This window comes from Atractosteus spatula, chromosome 20 (genome assembly GCF_055471065.1).
Source record: "Atractosteus spatula isolate fAtrSpa1 chromosome 20, fAtrSpa1.hap1, whole genome shotgun sequence".
NCBI classification, from domain to species: Eukaryota; Metazoa; Chordata; class Actinopteri; order Semionotiformes; family Lepisosteidae; genus Atractosteus; species Atractosteus spatula.
This window is the reverse complement of record NC_142725.1, coordinates 14555784-14578815: the sequence shown is the minus strand read 5'-3', so window position 1 is coordinate 14578815 and position 23032 is coordinate 14555784. Positions and strand designations below refer to the sequence as shown.

At 37.8% G+C, this 23032-nt stretch overlaps 1 protein-coding gene across 1 annotated transcript; it reads left to right on the top strand.

Moving 5' to 3' along the window:
* Positions 1-4192: 4192 nt before the first annotated feature.
* Positions 4193-22767, top strand: LOC148817607 (uncharacterized). Its single transcript, XM_088938496.1, has 18 exons — positions 4193-6477; positions 7118-7226; positions 7784-7909; positions 8675-8830; positions 9083-9170; positions 9426-9601; positions 10106-10125; positions 10584-10722; positions 12835-12879; positions 17665-17750; positions 18393-18501; positions 19059-19184; positions 19950-20105; positions 20358-20445; positions 20701-20876; positions 21381-21400; positions 21859-22009; positions 22240-22767. The coding sequence occupies exons 1-17, from the start codon at positions 6442-6444 to the stop codon at positions 22000-22002; spliced, it is 1800 nt and encodes a 599-aa protein (XP_088794622.1). The 5' UTR covers positions 4193-6441; the 3' UTR covers positions 22003-22009; positions 22240-22767.
* The last annotated feature ends 265 nt before the right edge of the window (positions 22768-23032 follow it).

Genomic DNA, 23032 nt, shown 5'->3' with positions numbered 1-23032 from the left:
AGAATTTAACTCCTTTGATCTTTTCTGTCATATATAAAATGATTTGATTTGTAGTACTGAAAAGACTCCGACACAAAACAGAAGTTAACTGAATTTTGGGAGGGATAAAGACGAGCCACAAAACTCTCAGCTGTTCTACATTACACTACATTACATAATTCCTGACGTTAGCTATAGGTACACAGTATATCACTTTTCTATTACTACTACCTCACTTTTTACTTATTTTGTCTCATGCATCCGTCCTCCACCTCATTTCCACCTTGGTTAGCTCCTAAGGGGATCTGTCCCTCCTTGTCCTATATGCCCTGGCTAAGAGGATTAAGCCAAAATGTATTCATACTTAAAATATTCAATAAACATTCATAAACCGTTATTGGATGGCTTTGTTCCTCGTGGAATAGCAAGCGGTCTTGAGCTCTCCGGACACATAGCAGGAAGGTGGTGGTCAGTAAAATAAATCCTCTCTCGTCTCTCCTATATACATGGGAATTTCACATGACCACAGGCAACAAAAGGTGTGGCTGCTCTTCGCACACATTTGTTGCTACGGTCAGGCCACCAAAATTCACACTAATACCTGCTTTCTTCCAAAATACGGCCATACGTTTACTCAGTTTTTAATGTAGTAAATGAATTCCTTTTCTACGGAAGCGCATTGCTGCCACCAGGTAAATAAATAATAATTCTGAGTTATCTTGTAATTAATTACGAGACATTAATTGTCTCGTAATTAGCAGTTAACAGATTATCTCCTAATTAAGATATAGCAACGATCACATACGTGTATGAACCACCTGTTACATTTGCAATGACAGGATTTATAAACCGTCGATCGGTTTGCTAGCGCTGTGGGTTTAGTGTTCTTGACGGTGTGCAGATTGACTTTCTACTTTGATTTATTCAGAATAAAATGCTACAGTTTGTACCTCATCTAAACACAGTTGTTCTTGTACTTGTTCCTGCTTCAGGATATATCTGAGTGCCCTCATGGTTAACACTGTGTTTAGATTTCATTATATTTTGTTTGCACTATCTTTTCTAGGAAAATGTTACATGACATAATCATAATGTAGGCATAGTATGGCAATTTGTGCTATTGCGTGTTAATGTGCTAACTTGTTCTTTTTTCAGGATATGTGTGAGTGTCCTCATGGTTAAAACTGTTTACATGAAGTAAAAACTGTTGCATTTCAGACTGAATAAACCCGAGGGGAAAGTCAGTCTGTGCCCATCGTCAGGAACACTAAACCCACAGTGCCAGCAAACCTATTGACGGCTTGTAGGTACTGTCATTGTAAATGTAACATGTTTTTCATACACATGTGAGCGTTGCTATCTCGTAATTTCATAAAAAATGTAGGGATTTTTTCCCTGGTGGTAATTATGCGGTTCACTATGGAAGCCCGTTTCCCCCAGTTAGTAAAAAAATAAGGACTCAGTGTGCTGTCACTTCCTCCAACAAACCGAAAGTAAAGGACTGCAGGGCAATTCAACATAATGGAGTCTCTTCCTGGAGTTAGTGAACTGTTTATCACGACAAACACTAGTCTTGTCCCCAGCTTCAGAATATAAAACTCGGTTGAGAAGTAAGTAACACACTTTTGTTTTTCCTGGCCGTGATGTCGCTAGGTCTGCTAGGATGCGTTGTCAAACAGAAACCACTAACAGCGCCGACTCGGAGTTTAAACACGTAGACGAAGCAGCGTACTGAGTTGGTAAATAATACACCGCTTTGGATGTAGTTATATATAAAGATTTTTTTAAAACCGTCAAAATAAAGTATTTAATGTACAAAAAATGTAATGAGGAAAAACCACAAGGGCGTGAGGGAGTTGTTGTTTGTTCTTTGGCTGTTGGACCCAGTCAATGAGTTTAAGGGAAATGCGTCACAGACAAATGCGACTCCGAAGACGACTATCTGCAGACTACACAATCGGCTTCAACTGCCTAAAACAAGGAAACATCTTGTGCTCCTTATCAAATTAAAATCATGCTCATGAAGTCGATATCAAGTCTAACAAATGTGGGGTTACGAAACTGGTAAAAATCACGAATTCTTCATAACCCCCGATTGTAAGTGATTTCTAGACCCGAGCAGCTGGTATAATTAGAGGCACGTGAATTCTTTATTCTCTGGCACAGCTTTGTTGAGAGGAGTAATAATCCAGGCACACTTGGTTAAACCAAATATTTATTACAGTAAACTACACAGGACACAAAACATACAACCAACACCAAGTTACATTATATTGTTACAAATGGGACTGGACAGATATTTTTAAACAACATTAATCCACAACTTGCCTAGGCATAGTAAGATAAACTGTCCTATTGTTTCTGCTCTAGGGACCCCCCCAGACCTCTCTGAAGTGTTTACTCTTGCCAGTGTCACAAACCTTATCTAAGATCTTTAAGAGACATTTCTCTAATCGCCCAAAGCAGTAACACAAGGTTGTGTAGGACAAATGAGAGGCAAGAAAACCACTATTTTAAAATTCTAAAGGCTCACAAGGTCTGAGGAACAGTGATACACTGAAATCACCCCAAAAGACCTGTAACAAAACTCTGTTTATCTTTTAGTGTTTAGGACAAGACTCAGCAGGTGCTCCCAGTCATTATGCTTGGGACTCGCACACCTAAAGTTTTTTTGTCTTAGCCGAGCATGCAAATATGTGAAGCCCTCAGGAGATCTAGAAATAGTTTCATTTCCGTGCTTTAAAGTTGTTTTCCTTAACTAAACGTGTACGAGGTTGACTTGACGATTGTTGGTTAAGGAACATAGAAACTCCAAACGCAGAGCAGAAAAGGCTTGAAATGCCTGTTGGTTCAGTTCAGGATGTTATATTAATCGCTAGCTTGGCGGGCTGTAGTCACTTAACAGCAGTGACCAGTTTGGTTCAGTGATTAAAATGACCACACAATTTTAAGTGATGTAGAGCTGTTTGTTCCAAAAGCCTTGGTCTTCCACCATCTGTCGGAGAACTAATGTTTTGTTAGTGTGGCAGGCAGTCCCATGAGAGGACTGCACCAACCATAGGCCTACCACAAAAATGCAACCTTAAATAAGTACTGATAGTTCCCATATGTGTAAACAGTCTCATTCATAATACGTAATTGAATGATGGTTCGGAAGAGGTACAAAATAAACTGTGTACACAAGGCTGTGCCACTGGAGTAAGGGGTGTGGTATTCAATTTCTCGTATTAAGAATCTCTTTTCACATACCCCAGCTTGCTCTCCATGAGACACACAGACAGGGAGAGAAGCTGGGGGTCAGTGCAGGGTCAGCCATTTCAATGGTAGAAGCATTACTGTCTTTTAGATGTGGCATGGTAATGTATGTATTTGATGAACACAATTTTGAGGTGTATGGTTAATACAGAACTGTGCCGAATCGTCATTATAATGAAGCATTTTCTTCAGAGTCTTACAGTACAGTCTGTTCAGCTGTAAACACGGAAGAGAACTGTTGTTAGCATATTGCACAACTTGCTTGTTTATGAGTTTCAGTAGCTTGACAGTATTTACTGGTTTGGTTTAGTTGTTAAATGTAATGTTATTAATACAAGAGCGGCATCTTTAGTTTCCTGACAGATGCTCTCAGTACAATCAGTTTAATTTCCCAAGTCAAAGAGAACAGTTTCAGATGTGGAATTATCACCTGGTATATTACTTCGTGTTTCATTATTGTGTGGGGAATTCCGATGCAGTTGCTTTTTCTTTTTCTTTCATTTTGACCTGTAATGCGATAGCCGAGTTTCTGAAGATCCACGCGTTATGGAAAAACTGGAAAACTTATAGCTGTTGATTCCTTAAGAATGAAGACGTCTACAAACAAGATCACGACTAAAAGTTTACTGTTCAACTTGGTATATTACTGCTGTTACGACGTAAGACCGTTACATTTATATTTTAACAACGTTTAAATTATTAAGCATGTGAAGTATTGAGGTTAAAGTATTGTGTGTATCCCTCGCAACTCTGATTTGAAGCGGTTAGAAAATGGATGAATATCGTTCATAAACATAACATGAAAAACAATTGTGTGAGACAGGTACAGCATGCGTCGGTCTTCGTCGCTAAGCAATAGGAAATGTAGAAATGGATTGTTTGCAAGCTGGGTAACTTCACGGAGGTAAATGCAGGAGTGAGAAAACAGTTTTACATTTTAACAACGTTTAAAGTAAGAACCTTTTTTTAATTCTTATCATTTTAACCTAAATATTTATGAAACGTTACTTTCCATTGACTTGTCACACAAACTGTAACGACACAAAATGTAGCAGTGAAGGAAGGGCGGAGAAAGCGGCTAAGATGGAGGATGATTTTTATTTGATCACCTTTTTAAAGTAAATACATTTTTAACCTCGGTATTTATGGAACGTTAGTTTACACTGACTTACTGTATCATGCAGCTCAGAGGCAGCTGTCAGTCGTTTATAATCGTGTCTACTTAAGTTTTTGTGTACTAGATTGCGTTATAATCAACACGGTACATATCCGATTTAGAGTTAGGTGTTCAGATTTGTTTTAATCTTATTTTCAGTGTCGGCTCTGGTAGCATATGTGGATGTTTAAATCATTAAGAAATGATGGTTAAAGGAAGAAATCTCAGGTGTAAATTCAAAACAAGTCTACATTATTTCAAAACAAGTAACTGTGCGTATCATTTTTAAAGTTCTGGATAATTGATGGAGTGCCAAAAACAACAGCAATCAAAAGAGAATATGGATGTTTGTCATCAGAGCAAAACTGCGAGTCGGGCTTCTTTCCTTCAGCCAAATTAATTGGCTGAAAGAGTATGTCTTAAAGTGATGTATAAGAAACTGTAATAAAAACTGGCATTCTGGTTTACAGTAATTATGGAAATGTTGGGGGCAGAGGAAAACCTAGAAGTTAATTTTAGAATCTTTTTTAGATTAAATAATGAATATCACAGTAGCCTTTATTGAGAAAATCCCCAAGAAAACTTTTTAATTTCACAAATAGTACTTCCCATTTAATGTGAAAGCAAATCAGCACTTTGGCTTAGATAACGCTAGTCAGCTGAGTTCCCCAGTTTCTAAAGTCAGCAGCTGGTCTTGTGTGTTTTACAAGCTCTTTTCTGTCAAGCCCTTCACAGTACAATTAGACATTTCCGAGCTGCAGTTATTGTAAACTGCAGTTAATATGTAGGTAAGAGTTGTTTTGTTGCTTGAAACCTTTCACTTTTGAAAATGTAAATATCATGTTGTCATGGTTCAGTGATTTGAAACTCTTCTGACTCTCTGGAGAATGTAAAAATTTTTTTTTGTCATGTTTTTAAAACCATTTGGAAAGTTTTAATTTCTGTGAAGATGGCAGGATTAAGTCTTGAGTTTTCAAGGAGGAAAACAGGACTGCATATTTATTTGTGGGCTTATGGACACCAGGTGAAGCGATGGTCTTTAGACGGTTCCAGTGCCTTTCAAAAGTGTATTCACCTCCTTCCAATCGGGTGGTGTCCCAGTTTGTTGAATTAATAGATAAACTTTTTTAAAGATGAATAGTTGAACTGAATGCTTGTGGGTTAAAGAAGTTTTAAATGTCAGCAAAGAAAAAGCAAGAAGTAACACTTGTGGTAAAAGGACTTATGGTCACATGAGTGAAAGCTGGAACTTTGTGGTCTAAATTCAAAAAGATACATCTGAATTAAAACCAAAAAAATGTGTGCTTTGCAAGTGATTGTTAATCCGACTTTTGTTTTATAGAGTAGAATCTGAAAAGAAAGGGGTTGTCATAATCCTATATTTATTTTTTTCACCATTAATAAAATGTTCAGAGCAGTTAATCTTTCCTCCCTCTGAACAGTGAACAGTGTAACCCATTCATGCATAAGGTAAAATACACATAAGTAACCAGTTGCTGGCCTTGCTTTCTGCTTCCACATTATTGACACTCACCCCTGCTCTCACAGGTTTGATGTCCTCTCACTTTACGACTAATGTGACTGAGCTGACACCGAAAATGAGACTCACCGTCAGTGACTCCATTTCTATTTCCCTATTTCATATTACCCTGTTTCTATGTCTCTGCTCATCTATGCTCTTTCTCCATTTGTAATCACCTGATCAATAAGTGTAAGAGACGTCTGGTCTTGTACATGTGCAGCTATCACACCTGTGTTAAAAATCCTGACTTGGATCCTACAGTTTGTGAATTGTGGACAGTGGCAGCTCAAATACAGTCTCATATTGTGTCTTTTGAACCTTCACAGTTAGACTTTACAGTAAAACTCAGTTTGTTTCCTTATTCTTATGTATGTTTCTGTTGATTTACCACACTTTGGTCAAGTGAAAGATTACTCTGTAGCAGAATCCAATATGTTATCAATTAAATCTTTCTTAACGTGGATTTATTTTATTTTCAGGCACCATATGCTATGTGTTCACCACTTCATCAAGAACCAATCCCTGTACCATGTGGCAACTGGACATTAAAGGCACAATACAAGCAGTATGGATTTTGTTTTACATTTTGTATGGTTTAACAGTTTTATATGGTTTATATGGATTTTAACTGTTTTCATTGGCATTTATTTGAGTGAATTTTAATGGAGAAATAAGTTCTCGAAAGGTTCACAGAAACAAACATAACAGAATTCTTAGTGCTTAATTTTAAGAAGTACTCCAACAGCTTTGCAGCAGTTAAACAAAATGGTAGACCACACATATTCATGTCACATAGTGCTTCAGTCATCTTTCCCCACTTTCTACAAGAGTCTGTGGACTCCCACACACCACCTGGCCTTGACAGACTATTAACAAATCTCCAAAAGATAGAACACAAATTCAACAATACTAATACACACAGACCAGTCCTGAGCAGTAACACAGAACAATAACTGCATCACCAAATGATATCATGACAGTTCCCACTTTGTTTATGTGCATATCCAGGGTCCCAGAGTTTTGTTATCTCAAGAGCACCCTAACGTGAGCTGTTGTATAAACTGATGAGCTGTATTTAATAGCATCACAGACTGTCAGTTATAAAAGACCATTTAATTTTGTCCCATGAAAATGCAGGTTTGTGCAAAAATTCCCTTATAGCTCATATTACACAATGTAATGTGGCTTGTTTTCTTTATTTTCAGACCAAGCCTATAGTTTTCCTGTTGTTAGTGTATAAGCTGTCTGATGCAACGCAGTGTGGCCCTGCAGAATATCTTGTTAATGGTGAATGCTGTCCCATGTGCCCTGCTGGTAGGTTGTTATACAAAGTTGTAAATGGATGATGGTGTCTGGTCAGATATCATTGAATTTCATTGATCTGTATTTATTGCACTGTTTTGAAATGACATAGTCTTCAGGGTGCAGACTCACCTAGCATTTGGTTTAAGTTGTATATTCTATAAGAAGATGGATATTTGATGGTATGGTAACAAAGGCAATGTTTTATTATTACATATCTTAATAATAGCTTATAGTGAATACCTGACTGCAAAAGATTTGTTTCAGTTACTGACAAAATTTATTCCGTATATTGTCAAATATGAGTTATTTCTAAATCATGTAGTAATTTGGTTCTCCAGTAACATCTTTAGCTTTTCTGTAAAGATCTAATGTGGTTGAATTTAAAGTGCATTTTCTGTCCAGATTTATAATCCACTTGCCCTTACATGATTTCCTTTGTGCCTTGGAAAACATGTTTTTTTCTGTAGAAAGATGAAATTCTCACAGATCGGGCTGATTGCAGGCATTTACAACCTTGAAATGTATGTGACTATGCAATATATTTATCCCTTAATCTTCTCCACCAGGATCTCGGGTTCTACGCCATTGTACAGAGTTTTCAAGCACTTCCTGCATACCTTGTGTAGGACCAACTTACACAGATCAGCCCAATGGACTATTGACGTGTTTCCAGTGTAAAGTCTGTGATCCAGGTGAGAATGGATCTCTTCTACCGTGTGAAGAAAATGGTAACTTCTGGTAACTGGAGGCTCACTCTGTCAGTTGTTTTCTAATAGTGCAGTACGCCTGACATTGAAGTGCTTTGTGTCACTTCATCCCTTCAGCCTACTTGTATGTTTCTCCAGCTTTTTATAACAAATGTTTACATTCACTTTAACCTAAATGTGGAAATACGTGGATGAACAGAATTATTTATCAATGCTAAGAGACAATTCAAAATGCCTATCCATGCTGTGTAAGATCTTTGTTGGGCACGTCTGATCATATTCCAGTGCTTCGTAGGACCATATATGAGCAGCTCTTCAAGAGTAGCAAACCAGTGATGAGATCTGTAAAAGAATGGGACAAAGAAAGTACTACACAGCTATTGGGTTGTTTTGACTGCTGTCAATGGGGTGTGTTTTAAAGACACATCAGAGGACATTCATGAACCTGTTGATCATAGTGTCTGATTATTTTATTTTGTTTGTGGCCGCTTGTATTCCTACCAAATGTTTTAAGGTTTTTCCCTAGAAGCCATGAGTAACCAAGAATCTCAAAGGGTACTTCTTGTATAAAGAAGCTTGTTTTCTCTCAAGGGGAAGCAGAGATTGGGAGGACAGTGCAGAAAGAGGTGAAAAGGGAAATAAGGAAATATAAAGGTCGCTAGAGGGAAAAGTAGAGTATATCATTGCTGTGGGTGGTAAGTAGGTTACAAGGTACAAATTGTATTAAACAAATGTCACTTTTGTGCTCAGGTCTGGGACTACGAACTCTTCATGGCTGTACTAGCCAGAAGGACACAGTCTGTTGGGTTTTAAGTGGATATTACTGCATAGACCAAGCAGATGGAGGGTGTAGGGCAGCTCGCCCACACACTGTGTGCACTCCGGGACAGAGGGTTAAACAGCCAGGTAAGGCTACACAGCACTCACTACACACTCCTCTGCCATCTTCCTAAATCAGCTCTCACTGATCGTGTCATCCCTCTGTGCTGTGCTTGAGGGTACATGTTCTAGAAGGACAAGCTGTGTCTGCACTGCTGGTAAACATTCTACAGTCCTACTAGAGAAATCCACTGAGATCTATTTCATAATTGCTACAAATGAATCTTTTAAAGGTTGTTTTACATTGACACTTTTGTTTACGGCATCTTTATTTTAAAGGTTCCGATTATACTGACACTGAATGTGAAGACTGCCCTCAAAATTCATACTCAGATGGCCTTTCTACATCATGCAAACCCCACACAGAGTAAGTTGTTACCTTTTTGTTCTCCTTCAAGTAAGGAGCATTTTCAAGTCTGTAAGATCAGATCTGCAGAAAGAAGCTATCCTTTCAGTCTTGTATATCAAGACTGGTTTGATGTCAGGTGTACAACATTCTGTATTTGCTCTTTTTTTTGCTTTATAAATAAGTTCTAACTGTCACATTCTCCTTTTTAAAGCTGTTTATTAGTCCTAACTAATGTTATGTACTTCTAATTGATGGCCTTTCTGCTATTTAAAGCTGCGAAGCCATGGGTCTTCAGGAAATCAAACCTGGAACCTCTGCATCTGATGTTGAGTGTGAGAAAAAGTCCACCCCTGTGGTTCCGATAGTTACAGCGCTGGCGATAGTCATTCCTATCACTAGCGCAGTGGTAATATTTCTTGTTCTCAAGAAAAAAATACCGTGTTTAAAGGGTGAGTCATGCATTATACATTTTTCATTACAGTATGCGGTTTTGTGTAAGGTTCTTCGATAGACACAAGCTATTTGGGCCTAACTCACTAAAAGCTCTTCATGATAATGTGACAAGACCAGTAACATAGTATACTAAATTATTTTTGTTACTAAATGTACAAGTTCTTATGTAAAATGTTCTCCTTTAATGTCTGATACATTTGTATTGGATTTAGAGGTTTGCCAGTGGGCACTGGACATAAGTATAAGAAGTAAATATTTTGAATATTTCCCAACACTAGGAATAATGGTTTGTAAAATATGACCCTGCAGTTTCACAACAGAATGACATGACGAATGCTTTATATTAAAAGTACCTAGAATAGTTTTGCAATAATGTTTGTCCAAATTATTTTATGCTATTTTCATTTTACCTTGTGTTTATATGTCAGAATCAATAACTTTCAACATTAAGACTGCAGAAAGATGCCTCCTGTCAACTTAATGTATTTTTTTCTTTTCAGAGGTAAAACAAGATGCAAAGGTATTTTTTTTTATATTTCTTGTGATTTATGCTTAATTGTGTTGGAGATAAAAGAGATATACTATCTTATTGAGACCTGAACACTGAGCATCAGACACTGTCATCAAAAATGTATAACAACACACACAATCAATATATGACAAACAGGGGAGAGTGTGAAAAAATGTATTTGTGACTTGTAGCTGCATAACAAAACTGGACAGTAAAAGCTGTGATTGAAATTACAGCAAAAGGAAAAACATGTAAACATGTAAACCCCAGAAAGTGCAAAGACCATTGTAATTTCAGATTGAAAACCTTTACAGTTGCCCAAGATTTTAGCTTCAAATAAGACATTTTCCTCAAAAAAGGACTTGTGATAATTTAATATTAGATTATGTACTAATGACTCATAGCTACTTTTCACAAAGAAAAAGTAGCAAACATTGGAAACTACAATCAATTTTCATTCTGATCAGAAATCAGAAGACTCCGGAGAAAGGTCAGAGCTTGTGAACAGTGGTTCTTCCCAAGGGAATCGTCCGACACCACGTCAGCCTGAGAAAACAGAAGAGAGTCAAAAGTCCTTGTATCCAAACTTCGGAGAAGCCAGTCCATGCTGATCCTCTGGTATGGGGCTGTGTTGTCTGTGATGTGTTGGATGAGTGATGAGTGGATCAAAGGGGGCAGGGCTGGAGGAGGGGTCTGCCCACACTTTCTCATCCTCCTCTATCCCTGCTCCAAGACTTTTTAGTGATTCCAGATTGGGTGGATGTCATAAAAAATAATTGACTTGATTCAAAACTACATGTGTTGCATTGTGGTGTGAAGGTTGTATTTAAATACTTTTTCTTTTGCAGGTGCAGTCACATAGTTCTGAACATACTTCTGGGATTGCAATTCTGTCCTCTGGAGGCTTACAGAAACATCGGGATTCCTGAGAAGCTGTTCAGAACATCAGGACTCCTGAGAAGCTCTTCAGACTTCAAACTGCCATTAGACTGAATGAACAGGCTTTGTGTGCAAGAAAGTGGACTTTAAAAAGACTGTCTTCACTTGCCTCTACAGCTCTTGGAAGACTGAAGAGTTAATGGGGCTCATGGGTTTATACTCCTTCTGTTGTGTCTACATGGCAAATACGTGAGACTTAATTTTGTATTACAGGCTTTGAGTAATTTTTAATCCAAAATCAAGTTATATTAAATTTTACTACAAAAGGCATCAGGTAAGGACAACTTTTATGGTCCTGTTTGGAATACACTAACATTCTAATTTTTGTTTTTAAAGAAGGCTCATTTATAAAGGTTTTTTTTCTATCAAAATAAGCTTTATTTCACAAAATACATTTCACAATATGTACATATATTAAATAAAAGCTTTTTAAATGAGGTGATTGTTATCAATCGGGGCAACTGGATGATGGGGCTGGATTTGCACAATGAAAGAGTCACTCTGAGCCCTATGCTTGCTTTTGTCCATTTCATTTCCCTGTCCCGGCTCTGAAAATGTGGACGTCCAGTCCTCTGCAGGAGCTCGGGGAACAGGGATTTCCTCTTGAGTCCCGGAACAGGGCCCACAGTCCCTTCCAGCGCCAGTGGCAACATCGTGCTTCACCTTCCCTCTGAGCTAGAACATTTCTGCCATGGAATATCTGCTGCACAGCCTGTACTCATTCGCTCGTACATCACATTACGTCAGTCATTACAGGGACTAGTGAGCAGGAAGGGTCACTTCACGCTGGCAATTTGGGGGAACTCATACGTTTCCTCAGTTTTTAATGTAGTAAATGAATTCCTTTTCTACGGAAGCGCATTGCTGCCACCAGGTAAAAAAATAATAATTCTTAATACATAAATAATAATAATACAAGAGTTATCTTGCAATTAATTACGAGACATTAATTGTCTCATAATTAGCAGTTAACAGATTATCTCTTAATTACGAGATAGCAACGATCACATGCGTGTATGAACCACCTGTTACATTTGCAATGACAGGATTTATAAACCGTCGATAGGTTTGCTAGCGCTCTGGGTTTACTGTTCTTGACGGTGTGCATAGATGGACTTTCCACTTTGATTTATTCCGAATAAAATGCTACAGTTTGTACCTCATCTAAACACAGTTGTTCTTGTACCTGTTCCTGCTTCAGGATATATCTGAGTGCCCTCATGGTTAACACTGTGTTTAGATTTTATTATATTTTGTTTGCACTATCTTTTCTAGGAAAATGTTATATTGCACAATCATAATGTAGGCATAGTATGGCAATTTGTGCTATTGCGTGTTAATGTGCTAACTTGTTCTTTATTCAGGATATGTGTGTGTCCTCATGGTTAAAACGGTTTACATGAGGAAAAAACTGTTGCATTTCAGACTGAATAAACCCGAGGGGAAAGTCAGTCTGTGCCCATCGTCAGGAACACTAAACCCACGGGCCCAGCAAACCTATTGACGACTTGTAGGTACTGTCATTGTAAATGTAACATGTTTTTCATACACATGTGACCGTTGCTATCTCGTAATTTCATAAAAAATGTAGGGATTGTTTTCCCTGGTGGTAATTATGCGGTTCACTATGGAAGCCCGTTTCCCCCAGTTAGTAAAAAAATAAGGACTCAGTGTGCTGTCACTTCCGCCAACAAACCGAAAGTAAAGGACTGCAGGGCAATTCAACATAATGGAGTCTCTTCCTGGAGTTAGTGAACTGTTTCTCACGACAAACAACAGTCTTGTCCCCAGCTTCAGAATATAAAACTGAGAAGAAGTTGAGAAGTAAGTAACACACTTTTGTTTTTCCTGGCCGTGATGTCGCTAGGTCTGCTAGGATGTGTTGTCAAACAGAAACCACTAACAGCGCCGACTCGGGAGTTTAAACACGTAGACGAAGCAGCGTACTGAGTTGGTAAATAATACACCGCTTTGGATGTAGTTATATATAAAGATTTTTTAAAAACCGTCAAAATAAAGTATTTAATGTACAAACAATGTAATGAGGAAAAACCACAAGGGCGTGAGGGAGTTGTTGTTTGTTCTTTGGCTGTTGGACCCAGTCAATGAGTTTAAGGGAAATGCGTCACAGACAAATGCGACTCCGAAGACTACACAATCGGCTTCAACTGCCTAAAACAAGGAAACATCTTGTGGTCCTTATCAAATTAAAATCATGCTCATGAAGTCGATATCAAGTCTAACAAATGTGGGGTTACGAAACTGGTAAAAATCACGAATTCTTCATAACCCCCGATTGTAAGTGATTTCTAGACCCGAGCAGCTGGTATAGAGGCACGTGAATTCTTTATTCTCTGGCACAGCTTTGTTGAGAGGAGTAATAATCCAGGCACACTTGGTTAAACCAAATATTTATTACAGTAAACTACACAGGACACAAAACATACAACCAACACCAAGTTACATTATATTGTTACAAATGGGACTGGACAGATATTTTTAAACAACATTAATCCACAACTTGCCTAGGCATAGTAAGATAAACTGTCCTATTGTTTCTGCTCTAGGGACCCCCCCAGACCTCTCTGAAGTGTTTACTCTTGCCAGTGTCACAAACCTTATCTAAGATCTTTAAGAGACATTTCTCTAATCGCCCAAAGCAGTAACACAAGGTTGTGTAGGACAAATGAGAGGCAAGAAAACCACTATTTTAAAATTCTAAAGGCTCACAAGGTCTGAGGAACAGTGATACACTGAAATCACCCCAAAAGACCTGTAACAAAACTCTGTTTATCTTTTAGTGTTTAGGACAAGACTCAGCAGGTGCTCCCAGTCATTATGCTTGGGACTCGCACACCTAAAGTTTTTTTGTCTTAGCCGAGCATGCAAATATGTGAAGCCCTCAGGAGATCTAGAAATAGTTTCATTTCCGTGCTTTAAAGTTGTTTTCCTTAACTAAACGTGTACGAGGTTGACTTGACGATTGTTGGTTAAGGAACATAGAAACTCCAAACGCAGAGCAGAAAAGGCTTGAAATGCCTGTTGGTTCAGTTCAGGATGTTATATTAATCGCTAGCTTGGCGGGCTGTAGTCACTTAACAGCAGTGACCAGTTTGGTTCAGTGATTAAAATGACCACACAATTTTAAGTGATGTAGAGCTGTTTGTTCCAAAAGCCTTGGTCTTCCACCATCTGTCGGAGAACTAATGTTTTGTTAGTGTGGCAGGCAGTCCCATGAGAGGACTGCACCAACCATAGGCCTACCACAAAAATGCAACCTTAAATAAGTACTGATAGTTCCCATATGTGTAAACAGTCTCATTCATAATACGTAATTGAATGATGGTTCGGAAGAGGTACAAAATAAACTGTGTACACAAGGCTGTGCCACTGGAGTAAGGGGTGTGGTATTCAATTTCTCGTATTAAGAATCTCTTTTCACATACCCCAGCTTGCTCTCCATGAGACACACAGACAGGGAGAGAAGCTGGGGGTCAGTGCAGGGTCAGCCATTTCAATGGTAGAAGCATTACTGTCTTTTAGATGTGGCATGGTAATGTATGTATTTGATGAACACAATTTTGAGGTGTATGGTTAATACAGAACTGTGCCGAATCGTCATTATAATGAAGCATTTTCTTCAGAGTCTTACAGTACAGTCTGTTCAGCTGTAAACACGGAAGAGAACTGTTGTTAGCATATTGCACAACTTGCTTGTTTATGAGTTTCAGTAGCTTGACAGTATTTACTGGTTTGGTTTAGTTGTTAAATGTAATGTTATTAATACAAGAGCGGCATCTTTAGTTTCCTGACAGATGCTCTCAGTAAAATCAGTTTAATTTCCCAAGTCAAAGAGAACAGTTTCAGATGTGGAATTATCACCTGGTATATTACTTCGTGTTTCATTATTGTGTGGGGAATTCCGATGCAGTTGCTTTTTCTTTTTCTTTCATTTTGACCTGTAATGCGATAGCCGAGTTTCTGAAGATCCACGCGTTATGGAAAAACTGGAAAACTTATAGCTGTTGATTCCTTAAGAATGAAGACGTCTACAAAAAAGATCACGACTAAAAGTTTACTGTTCAACTTGGTATATTACTGCTGTTACGACGTAAGACCGTTACATTTATATTTTAACAACGTTTAAATTATTAAGCATGTGAAGTATTGAGGTTAAAGTATTGTGTGTATCCCTCGCAACTCTGATTTGAAGCGGTTAGAAAATGGATGAATATCGTTCATAAACATAACATGAAAAACAATTGTGTGAGACAGGTACAGCATGCGTCGGTCTTCGTCGCTAAGCAATAGGAAATGTAGAAATGGATTGTTTGCAAGCTGGGTAACTTCACGGAGGTAAATGCAGGAGTGAGAAAACAGTTTTACATTTTAACAACGTTTAAAGTAAGAACCTTTTTTTAATTCTTATCATTTTAACCTAAATATTTATGAAACGTTACTTTCCATTGACTTGTCACACAAACTGTAACGACACAAAATGTAGCAGTGAAGGAAGGGCGGAGAAAGCGGCTAAGATGGAGGATGATTTTTATTTGATCACCTTTTTAAAGTAAATACATTTTTAACCTCGGTATTTATGGAACGTTAGTTTACACTGACTTACTGTATCATGCAGCTCAGAGGCAGCTGTCAGTCGTTTATAATCGTGTCTACTTAAGTTTTTGTGTACTAGATTGCGTTATAATCAACACGGTACATATCCGATTTAGAGTTAGGTGTTCAGATTTGTTTTAATCTTATTTTCAGTGTCGGCTCTGGTAGCATATGTGGATGTTTAAATCATTAAGAAATGATGGTTAAAGGAAGAAATCTCAGGTGTAAATTCAAAACAAGTCTACATTATTTCAAAACAAGTAACTGTGCGTATCATTTTTAAAGTTCTGGATAATTGATGGAGTGCCAAAAACAACAGCAATCAAAAGAGAATATGGATGTTTGTCATCAGAGCAAAACTGCGAGTCGGGCTTCTTTCCTTCAGCCAAATTAATTGGCTGAAAGAGTATGTCTTAAAGTGATGTATAAGAAACTGTAATAAAAACTGGCATTCTGGTTTACAGTAATTATGGAAATGTTGGGGGCAGAGGAAAACCTAGAAGTTAATTTTAGAATCTTTTTTAGATTAAATAATGAATATCACAGTAGCCTTTATTGAGAAAATCCCCAAGAAAACTTTTTAATTTCACAAATAGTACTTCCCATTTAATGTGAAAGCAAATCAGCACTTTGGCTTAGATAACGCTAGTCAGCTGAGTTCCCCAGTTTCTAAAGTCAGCAGCTGGTCTTGTGTGTCTTACAAGCTCTTTTCTGTCAAGCCCTTCACAGTACAATTAGACATTTCCGAGCTGCAGTTATTGTAAACTGCAGTTAATATGTAGGTAAGAGTTGTTTTGTTGCTTGAAACCTTTCACTTTTGAAAATGTAAATATCATGTTGTCATGGTTCAGTGATTTGAAACTCTTCTGACTCTCTGGAGAATGTAAAAATTTTTTTTTGTCATGTTTTTAAAACCATTTGGAAAGTTTTAATTTCTGTGAAGATGGCAGGATTAAGTCTTGAGTTTTCAAGGAGGAAAACAGGACTGCATATTTATTTGTGGGCTTATGGACACCAGGTGAAGCGATGGTCTTTAGACGGTTCCAGTGCCTTTCAAAAGTGTATTCACCTCCTTCCAATCGGGTGGTGTCCCAGTTTGTTGAATTAATAGATAAACTTTTTTAAAGATGAATAGTTGAACTGAATGCTTGTGGGTTAAAGAAGTTTTAAATGTCAGCAAAGAAAAAGCAAGAAGTAACACTTGTGGTAAAAGGACTTATGGTCACATGAGTGAAAGCTGGAACTTTGTGGTCTAAATTCAAAAAGATACATCTGAATTAAAACCAAAAAAATGTGTGCTTTGCAAGTGATTGTTAATCCGACTTTTGTTTTATAGAGTAGAATCTGAAAAGAAAGGGGTTGTCATAATCCTATATTTATTTTTTTCACCATTAATAAAATGTTCAGAGCAGTTAATCTTTCCTCCCTCTGAACAGTGAACAGTGTAACCCATTCATGCATAAGGTAAAATACACATAAGTAACCAGTTGCTGGCCTTGCTTTCTGCTTCCACATTATTGACACTCACCCCTGCTCTCACAGGTTTGATGTCCTCTCACTTTACGACTAATGTGACTGAGCTGACACCGAAAATGAGACTCACCGTCAGTGACTCCATTTCTATTTCCCTATTTCATATTACCCTGTTTCTATGTCTCTGCTCATCTATGCTCTTTCTCCATTTGTAATCACCTGATCAATAAGTGTAAGAGACGTCTGGTCTTGTACATGTGCAGCTATCACACCTGTGTTAAAAATCCTGACTTGGATCCTACAGTTTGTGAATTGTGGACAGTGGCAGCTCAAATACAGTCTCATATTGTGTCTTTTGAACCTTCACAGTTAGACTTTACAGTAAAACTCAGTTTGTTTCCTTATTCTTATGTATGTTTCTGTTGATTTACCACACTTTGGTCAAGTGAAAGATTACTCTGTAGCAGAATCCAATATGTTATCAATTAAATCTTTCTTAACGTGGATTTATTTTATTTTCAGGCACCATATGCTATGTGTTCACCACTTCATCAAGAACCAATCCCTGTACCATGTGGCAACTGGACATTAAAGGCACAATACAAGCAGTATGGATTTTGTTTTACATTTTGTATGGTTTAACAGTTTTATATGGTTTATATGGATTTTAACTGTTTTCATTGGCATTTATTTGAGTGAATTTTAATGGAGAAATAAGTTCTCGAAAGGTTCACAGAAACAAACATAACAGAATTCTTAGTGCTTAATTTTAAGAAGTACTCCAACAGCTTTGCAGCAGTTAAACAAAATGGTAGACCACACATATTCATGTCACATAGTGCTTCAGTCATCTTTCCCCACTTTCTACAAGAGTCTGTGGACTCCCACACACCACCTGGCCTTGACAGACTATTAACAAATCTCCAAAAGATAGAACACACAAATTCAACAATACTAATACATACAGACCAGTCCTGAGCAGTAACATAGAACAATAACTGCATCACCAAATGATATCATGACAGTTCCCACTTTGTTTATGTGCATATCCAGGGTCCCAGAGTTTTGTTATCTCAAGAGCACCCTAACGTGAGCTGTTGTATAAACTGATGAGCTGTATTTAATAGCATCACAGACTGTCAGTTATAAAAGACCATTTAATTTTGTCCCATGAAAATGCAGGTTTGTGCAAAAATTCCCTTATAGCTCATATTACACAATGTAATGTGGCTTGTTTTCTTTATTTTCAGACCAAGCCTATAGTTTTCCTGTTGTTAGTGTATAAGCTGTCTGATGCAACGCAGTGTGGCCCTGCAGAATATCTTGTTAATGGTGAATGCTGTCCCATGTGCCCTGCTGGTAGGTTGTTATACAAAGTTGTAAATGGATGATGGTGTCTGGTCAGATATCATTGAATTTCATTGATCTGTATTTATTGCACTGTTTTGAAATGACATAGTCTTCAGGGTGCAGACTCACCTAGCATTTGGTTTAAGTTGTATATTCTATAAGAAGATGGATATTTGATGGTATGGTAACAAAGGCAATGTTTTATTATTACATATCTTAATAATAGCTTATAGTGAATACCTGACTGCAAAAGATTTGTTTCAGTTACTGACAAAATTTATTCCGTATATTGTCAAATATGAGTTATTTCTAAATCATGTAGTAATTTGGTTCTCCAGTAACATCTTTAGCTTTTCTGTAAAGATCTAATGTGGTTGAATTTAAAGTGCATTTTCTGTCCAGATTTATAATCCACTTGCCCTTACATGATTTCCTTTGTGCCTTGGAAAACATGTTTTTTTCTGTAGAAAGATGAAATTCTCACAGATCGGGCTGATTGCAGGCATTTACAACCTTGAAATGTATGTGACTATGCAATATATTTATCCCTTAATCTTCTCCACCAGGATCTCGGGTTCTACGCCATTGTACAGAGTTTTCAAGCACTTCCTGCATACCTTGTGTAGGACCAACTTACACAGATCAGCCCAATGGACTATTGACGTGTTTCCAGTGTAAAGTCTGTGATCCAGGTGAGAATGGATCTCTTCTACCGTGTGAAGAAAATGGTAACTTCTGGTAACTGGAGGCTCACTCTGTCAGTTGTTTTCTAATAGTGCAGTACGCCTGACATTGAAGTGCTTTGTGTCACTTCATCCCTTCAGCCTACTTGTATGTTTCTCCAGCTTTTTATAACAAATGTTTACATTCACTTTAACCTAAATGTGGAAATACGTGGATGAACAGAATTATTTATCAATGCTAAGAGACAATTCAAAATGCCTATCCATGCTGTGTAAGATCTTTGTTGGGCACGTCTGATCATATTCCAGTGCTTCGTAGGACCATATATGAGCAGCTCTTCAAGAGTAGCAAACCAGTGATGAGATCTGTAAAAGAATGGGACAAAGAAAGTACTACACAGCTATTGGGTTGTTTTGACTGCTGTCAATGGGGTGTGTTTTAAAGACACATCAGAGGATATTCATGAACCTGTTGATCATAGTGTCTGATTATTTTATTTTGTTTGTGGCCGCTTGTATTCCTACCAAATGTTTTAAGGTTTTTCCCTAGAAGCCATGAGTAACCAAGAATCTCAAAGGGTACTTCTTGTATAAAGAAGCTTGTTTTCTCTCAAGGGGAAGCAGAGATTGGGAGGACAGTGCAGAAAGAGGTGAAAAGGGAAATAAGGAAATATAAAGGTCGCTAGAGGGAAAAGTAGAGTATATCATTGCTGTGGGTGGTAAGTAGGTTACAAGGTACAAATTGTATTAAACAAATGTCACTTTTGTGCTCAGGTCTGGGACTACGAACTCTTCATGGCTGTACTAGCCAGAAGGACACAGTCTGTTGGGTTTTAAGTGGATATTACTGCATAGACCAAGCAGATGGAGGGTGTAGGGCAGCTCGCCCACACACTGTGTGCACTCCGGGACAGAGGGTTAAACAGCCAGGTAAGGCTACACAGCACTCACTACACACTCCTCTGCCATCTTCCTAAATCAGCTCTCACTGATCGTGTCATCCCTCTGTGCTGTGCTTGAGGGTACATGTTCTAGAAGGACAAGCTGTGTCTGCACTGCTGGTAAACATTCTACAGTCCTACTAGAGAAATCCACTGAGATCTATTTCATAATTGCTACAAATGAATCTTTTAAAGGTTGTTTTACATTGACACTTTTGTTTACGGCATCTTTATTTTAAAGGTTCCGATTATACTGACACTGAATGTGAAGACTGCCCTCAAAATTCATACTCAGATGGCCTTTCTACATCATGCAAACCCCACACAGAGTAAGTTGTTACCTTTTTGTTCTCCTTCAAGTAAGGAGCATTTTCAAGTCTGTAAGATCAGATCTGCAGAAAGAAGCTATCCTTTCAGTCTTGTATATCAAGACTGGTTTGATGTCAGGTGTACAACATTCTGTATTTGCTCTTTTTTTTGCTTTATAAATAAGTTCTAACTGTCACATTCTCCTTTTTAAAGCTGTTTATTAGTCCTAACTAATGTTATGTACTTCTAATTGATGGCCTTTCTGCTATTTAAAGCTGCGAAGCCATGGGTCTTCAGGAAATCAAACCTGGAACCTCTGCATCTGATGTTGAGTGTGAGAAAAAGTCCACCCCTGTGGTTCCGATAGTTACAGCGCTGGCGATAGTCATTCCTATCACTAGCGCAGTGGTAATATTTCTTGTTCTCAAGAAAAAAATACCGTGTTTAAAGGGTGAGTCATGCATTATACATTTTTCATTACAGTATGCGGTTTTGTGTAAGGTTCTTCGATAGACACAAGCTATTTGGGCCTAACTCACTAAAAGCTCTTCATGATAATGTGACAAGACCAGTAACATAGTATACTAAATTATTTTTGTTACTAAATGTACAAGTTCTTATGTAAAATGTTCTCCTTTAATGTCTGATACATTTGTATTGGATTTAGAGGTTTGCCAGTGGGCACTGGACATAAGTATAAGAAGTAAATATTTTGAATATTTCCCAACACTGGGAATAATGGTTTGTAAAATATGACCCTGCAGTTTCACAACAGAATGACATGACGAATGCTTTATATTAAAAGTACCTAGAATAGTTTTGCAATAATGTTTGTCCAAATTATTTTATGCTATTTTCATTTTACCTTGTGTTTATATGTCAGAATCAATAACTTTCAACATTAAGACTGCAGAAAGATGCCTCCTGTCAACTTAATGTATTTTTTTCTTTTCAGAGGTAAAACAAGATGCAAAGGTATTTTTTTTTATATTTCTTGTGATTTATGCTTAATTGTGTTGGAGATAAAAGAGATATACTATCTTATTGAGACCTGAACACTGAGCATCAGACACTGTCATCAAAAATGTATAACAACACACACAATCAATATATGACAAACAGGGGAGAGTGTGAAAAAATGTATTTGTGACTTGTAGCTGCATAACAAAACTGGACAGTAAAAGCTGTGATTGAAATTACAGCAAAAGGAAAAACATGTAAACATGTAAACCCCAGAAAGTGCAAAGACCATTGTAATTTCAGATTGAAAACCTTTACAGTTGCCCAAGATTTTAGCTTCAAATAAGACATTTTCCTCAAAAAAGGACTTGTGATAATTTAATATTAGATTATGTACTAATGACTCATAGCTACTTTTCACAAAGAAAAAGTAGCAAACATTGGAAACTACAATCAATTTTCATTCTGATCAGAAATCAGAAGACTCCGGAGAAAGGTCAGAGCTTGTGAACAGTGGTTCTTCCCAAGGGAATCGTCCGACACCACGTCAGCCTGAGAAAACAGAAGAGAGTCAAAAGTCCTTGTATCCAAACTTCGGAGAAGCCAGTCCATGCTGATCCTCTGGTATGGGGCTGTGTTGTCTGTGATGTGTTGGATGAGTGATGAGTGGATCAAAGGGGGCAGGGCTGGAGGAGGGGTCTGCCCACACTTTCTCATCCTCCTCTATCCCTGCTCCAAGACTTTTTAGTGATTCCAGATTGGGTGGATGTCATAAAAAATAATTGACTTGATTCAAAACTACATGTGTTGCATTGTGGTGTGAAGGTTGTATTTAAATACTTTTTCTTTTGCAGGTGCAGTCACATAGTTCTGAACATACTTCTGGGATTGCAATTCTGTCCTCTGGAGGCTTACAGAAACATCGGGATTCCTGAGAAGCTGTTCAGAACATCAGGACTCCTGAGAAGCTCTTCAGACTTCAAACTGCCATTAGACTGAATGAACAGGCTTTGTGTGCAAGAAAGTGGACTTTAAAAAGACTGTCTTCACTTGCCTCTACAGCTCTTGGAAGACTGAAGAGTTAATGGGGCTCATGGGTTTATACTCCTTCTGTTGTGTCTACATGGCAAATACGTGAGACTTAATTTTGTATTACAGGCTTTGAGTAATTTTTAATCCAAAATCAAGTTATATTAAATTTTACTACAAAAGGCATCAGGTAAGGACAACTTTTATGGTCCTGTTTGGAATACACTAACATTCTAATTTTTGTTTTTAAAGAAGGCTCATTTATAAAGGTTTTTTTTCTATCAAAATAAGCTTTATTTCACAAAATACATTTCACAATATGTACATATATTAAATAAAAGCTTTTTAAATGAGGTGATTGTTATCAATCGGGGCAACTGGATGATGGGGCTGGATTTGCACAATGAAAGAGTCACTCTGAGCCCTATGCTTGCTTTTGTCCATTTCATTTCCCTGTCCCGGCTCTGAAACTGTGGACGTCCAGTCCTCTGCAGGAGCTCGGGGAACAGGGATTTCCTCTTGAGTCCCGGAACAGGGCCCACAGTCCCTTCCAGCGCCAGTGGCAACATCGTGCTTCACCTTCCCTCTGAGCTAGAACATTTCTGCCATGGAATATCT

Bases quoted from the DNA above. Each gene is read 5' to 3' on its own strand.
- LOC148817607 (XM_088938496.1), top strand. From the start codon at position 6,442: ATGTGGCAACTGGACATTAAAGGCACAATACAAGCA. The intron at 10,126-10,583 runs GTATTTTTTTTT...CATTCTGATCAG, and splicing joins AGGTAAAACAAGATGCAAAG to AAATCAGAAGACTCCGGAGA. The intron at 18,502-19,058 runs GTAGGTTGTTAT...CTTCTCCACCAG, and splicing joins CTGTCCCATGTGCCCTGCTG to GATCTCGGGTTCTACGCCAT.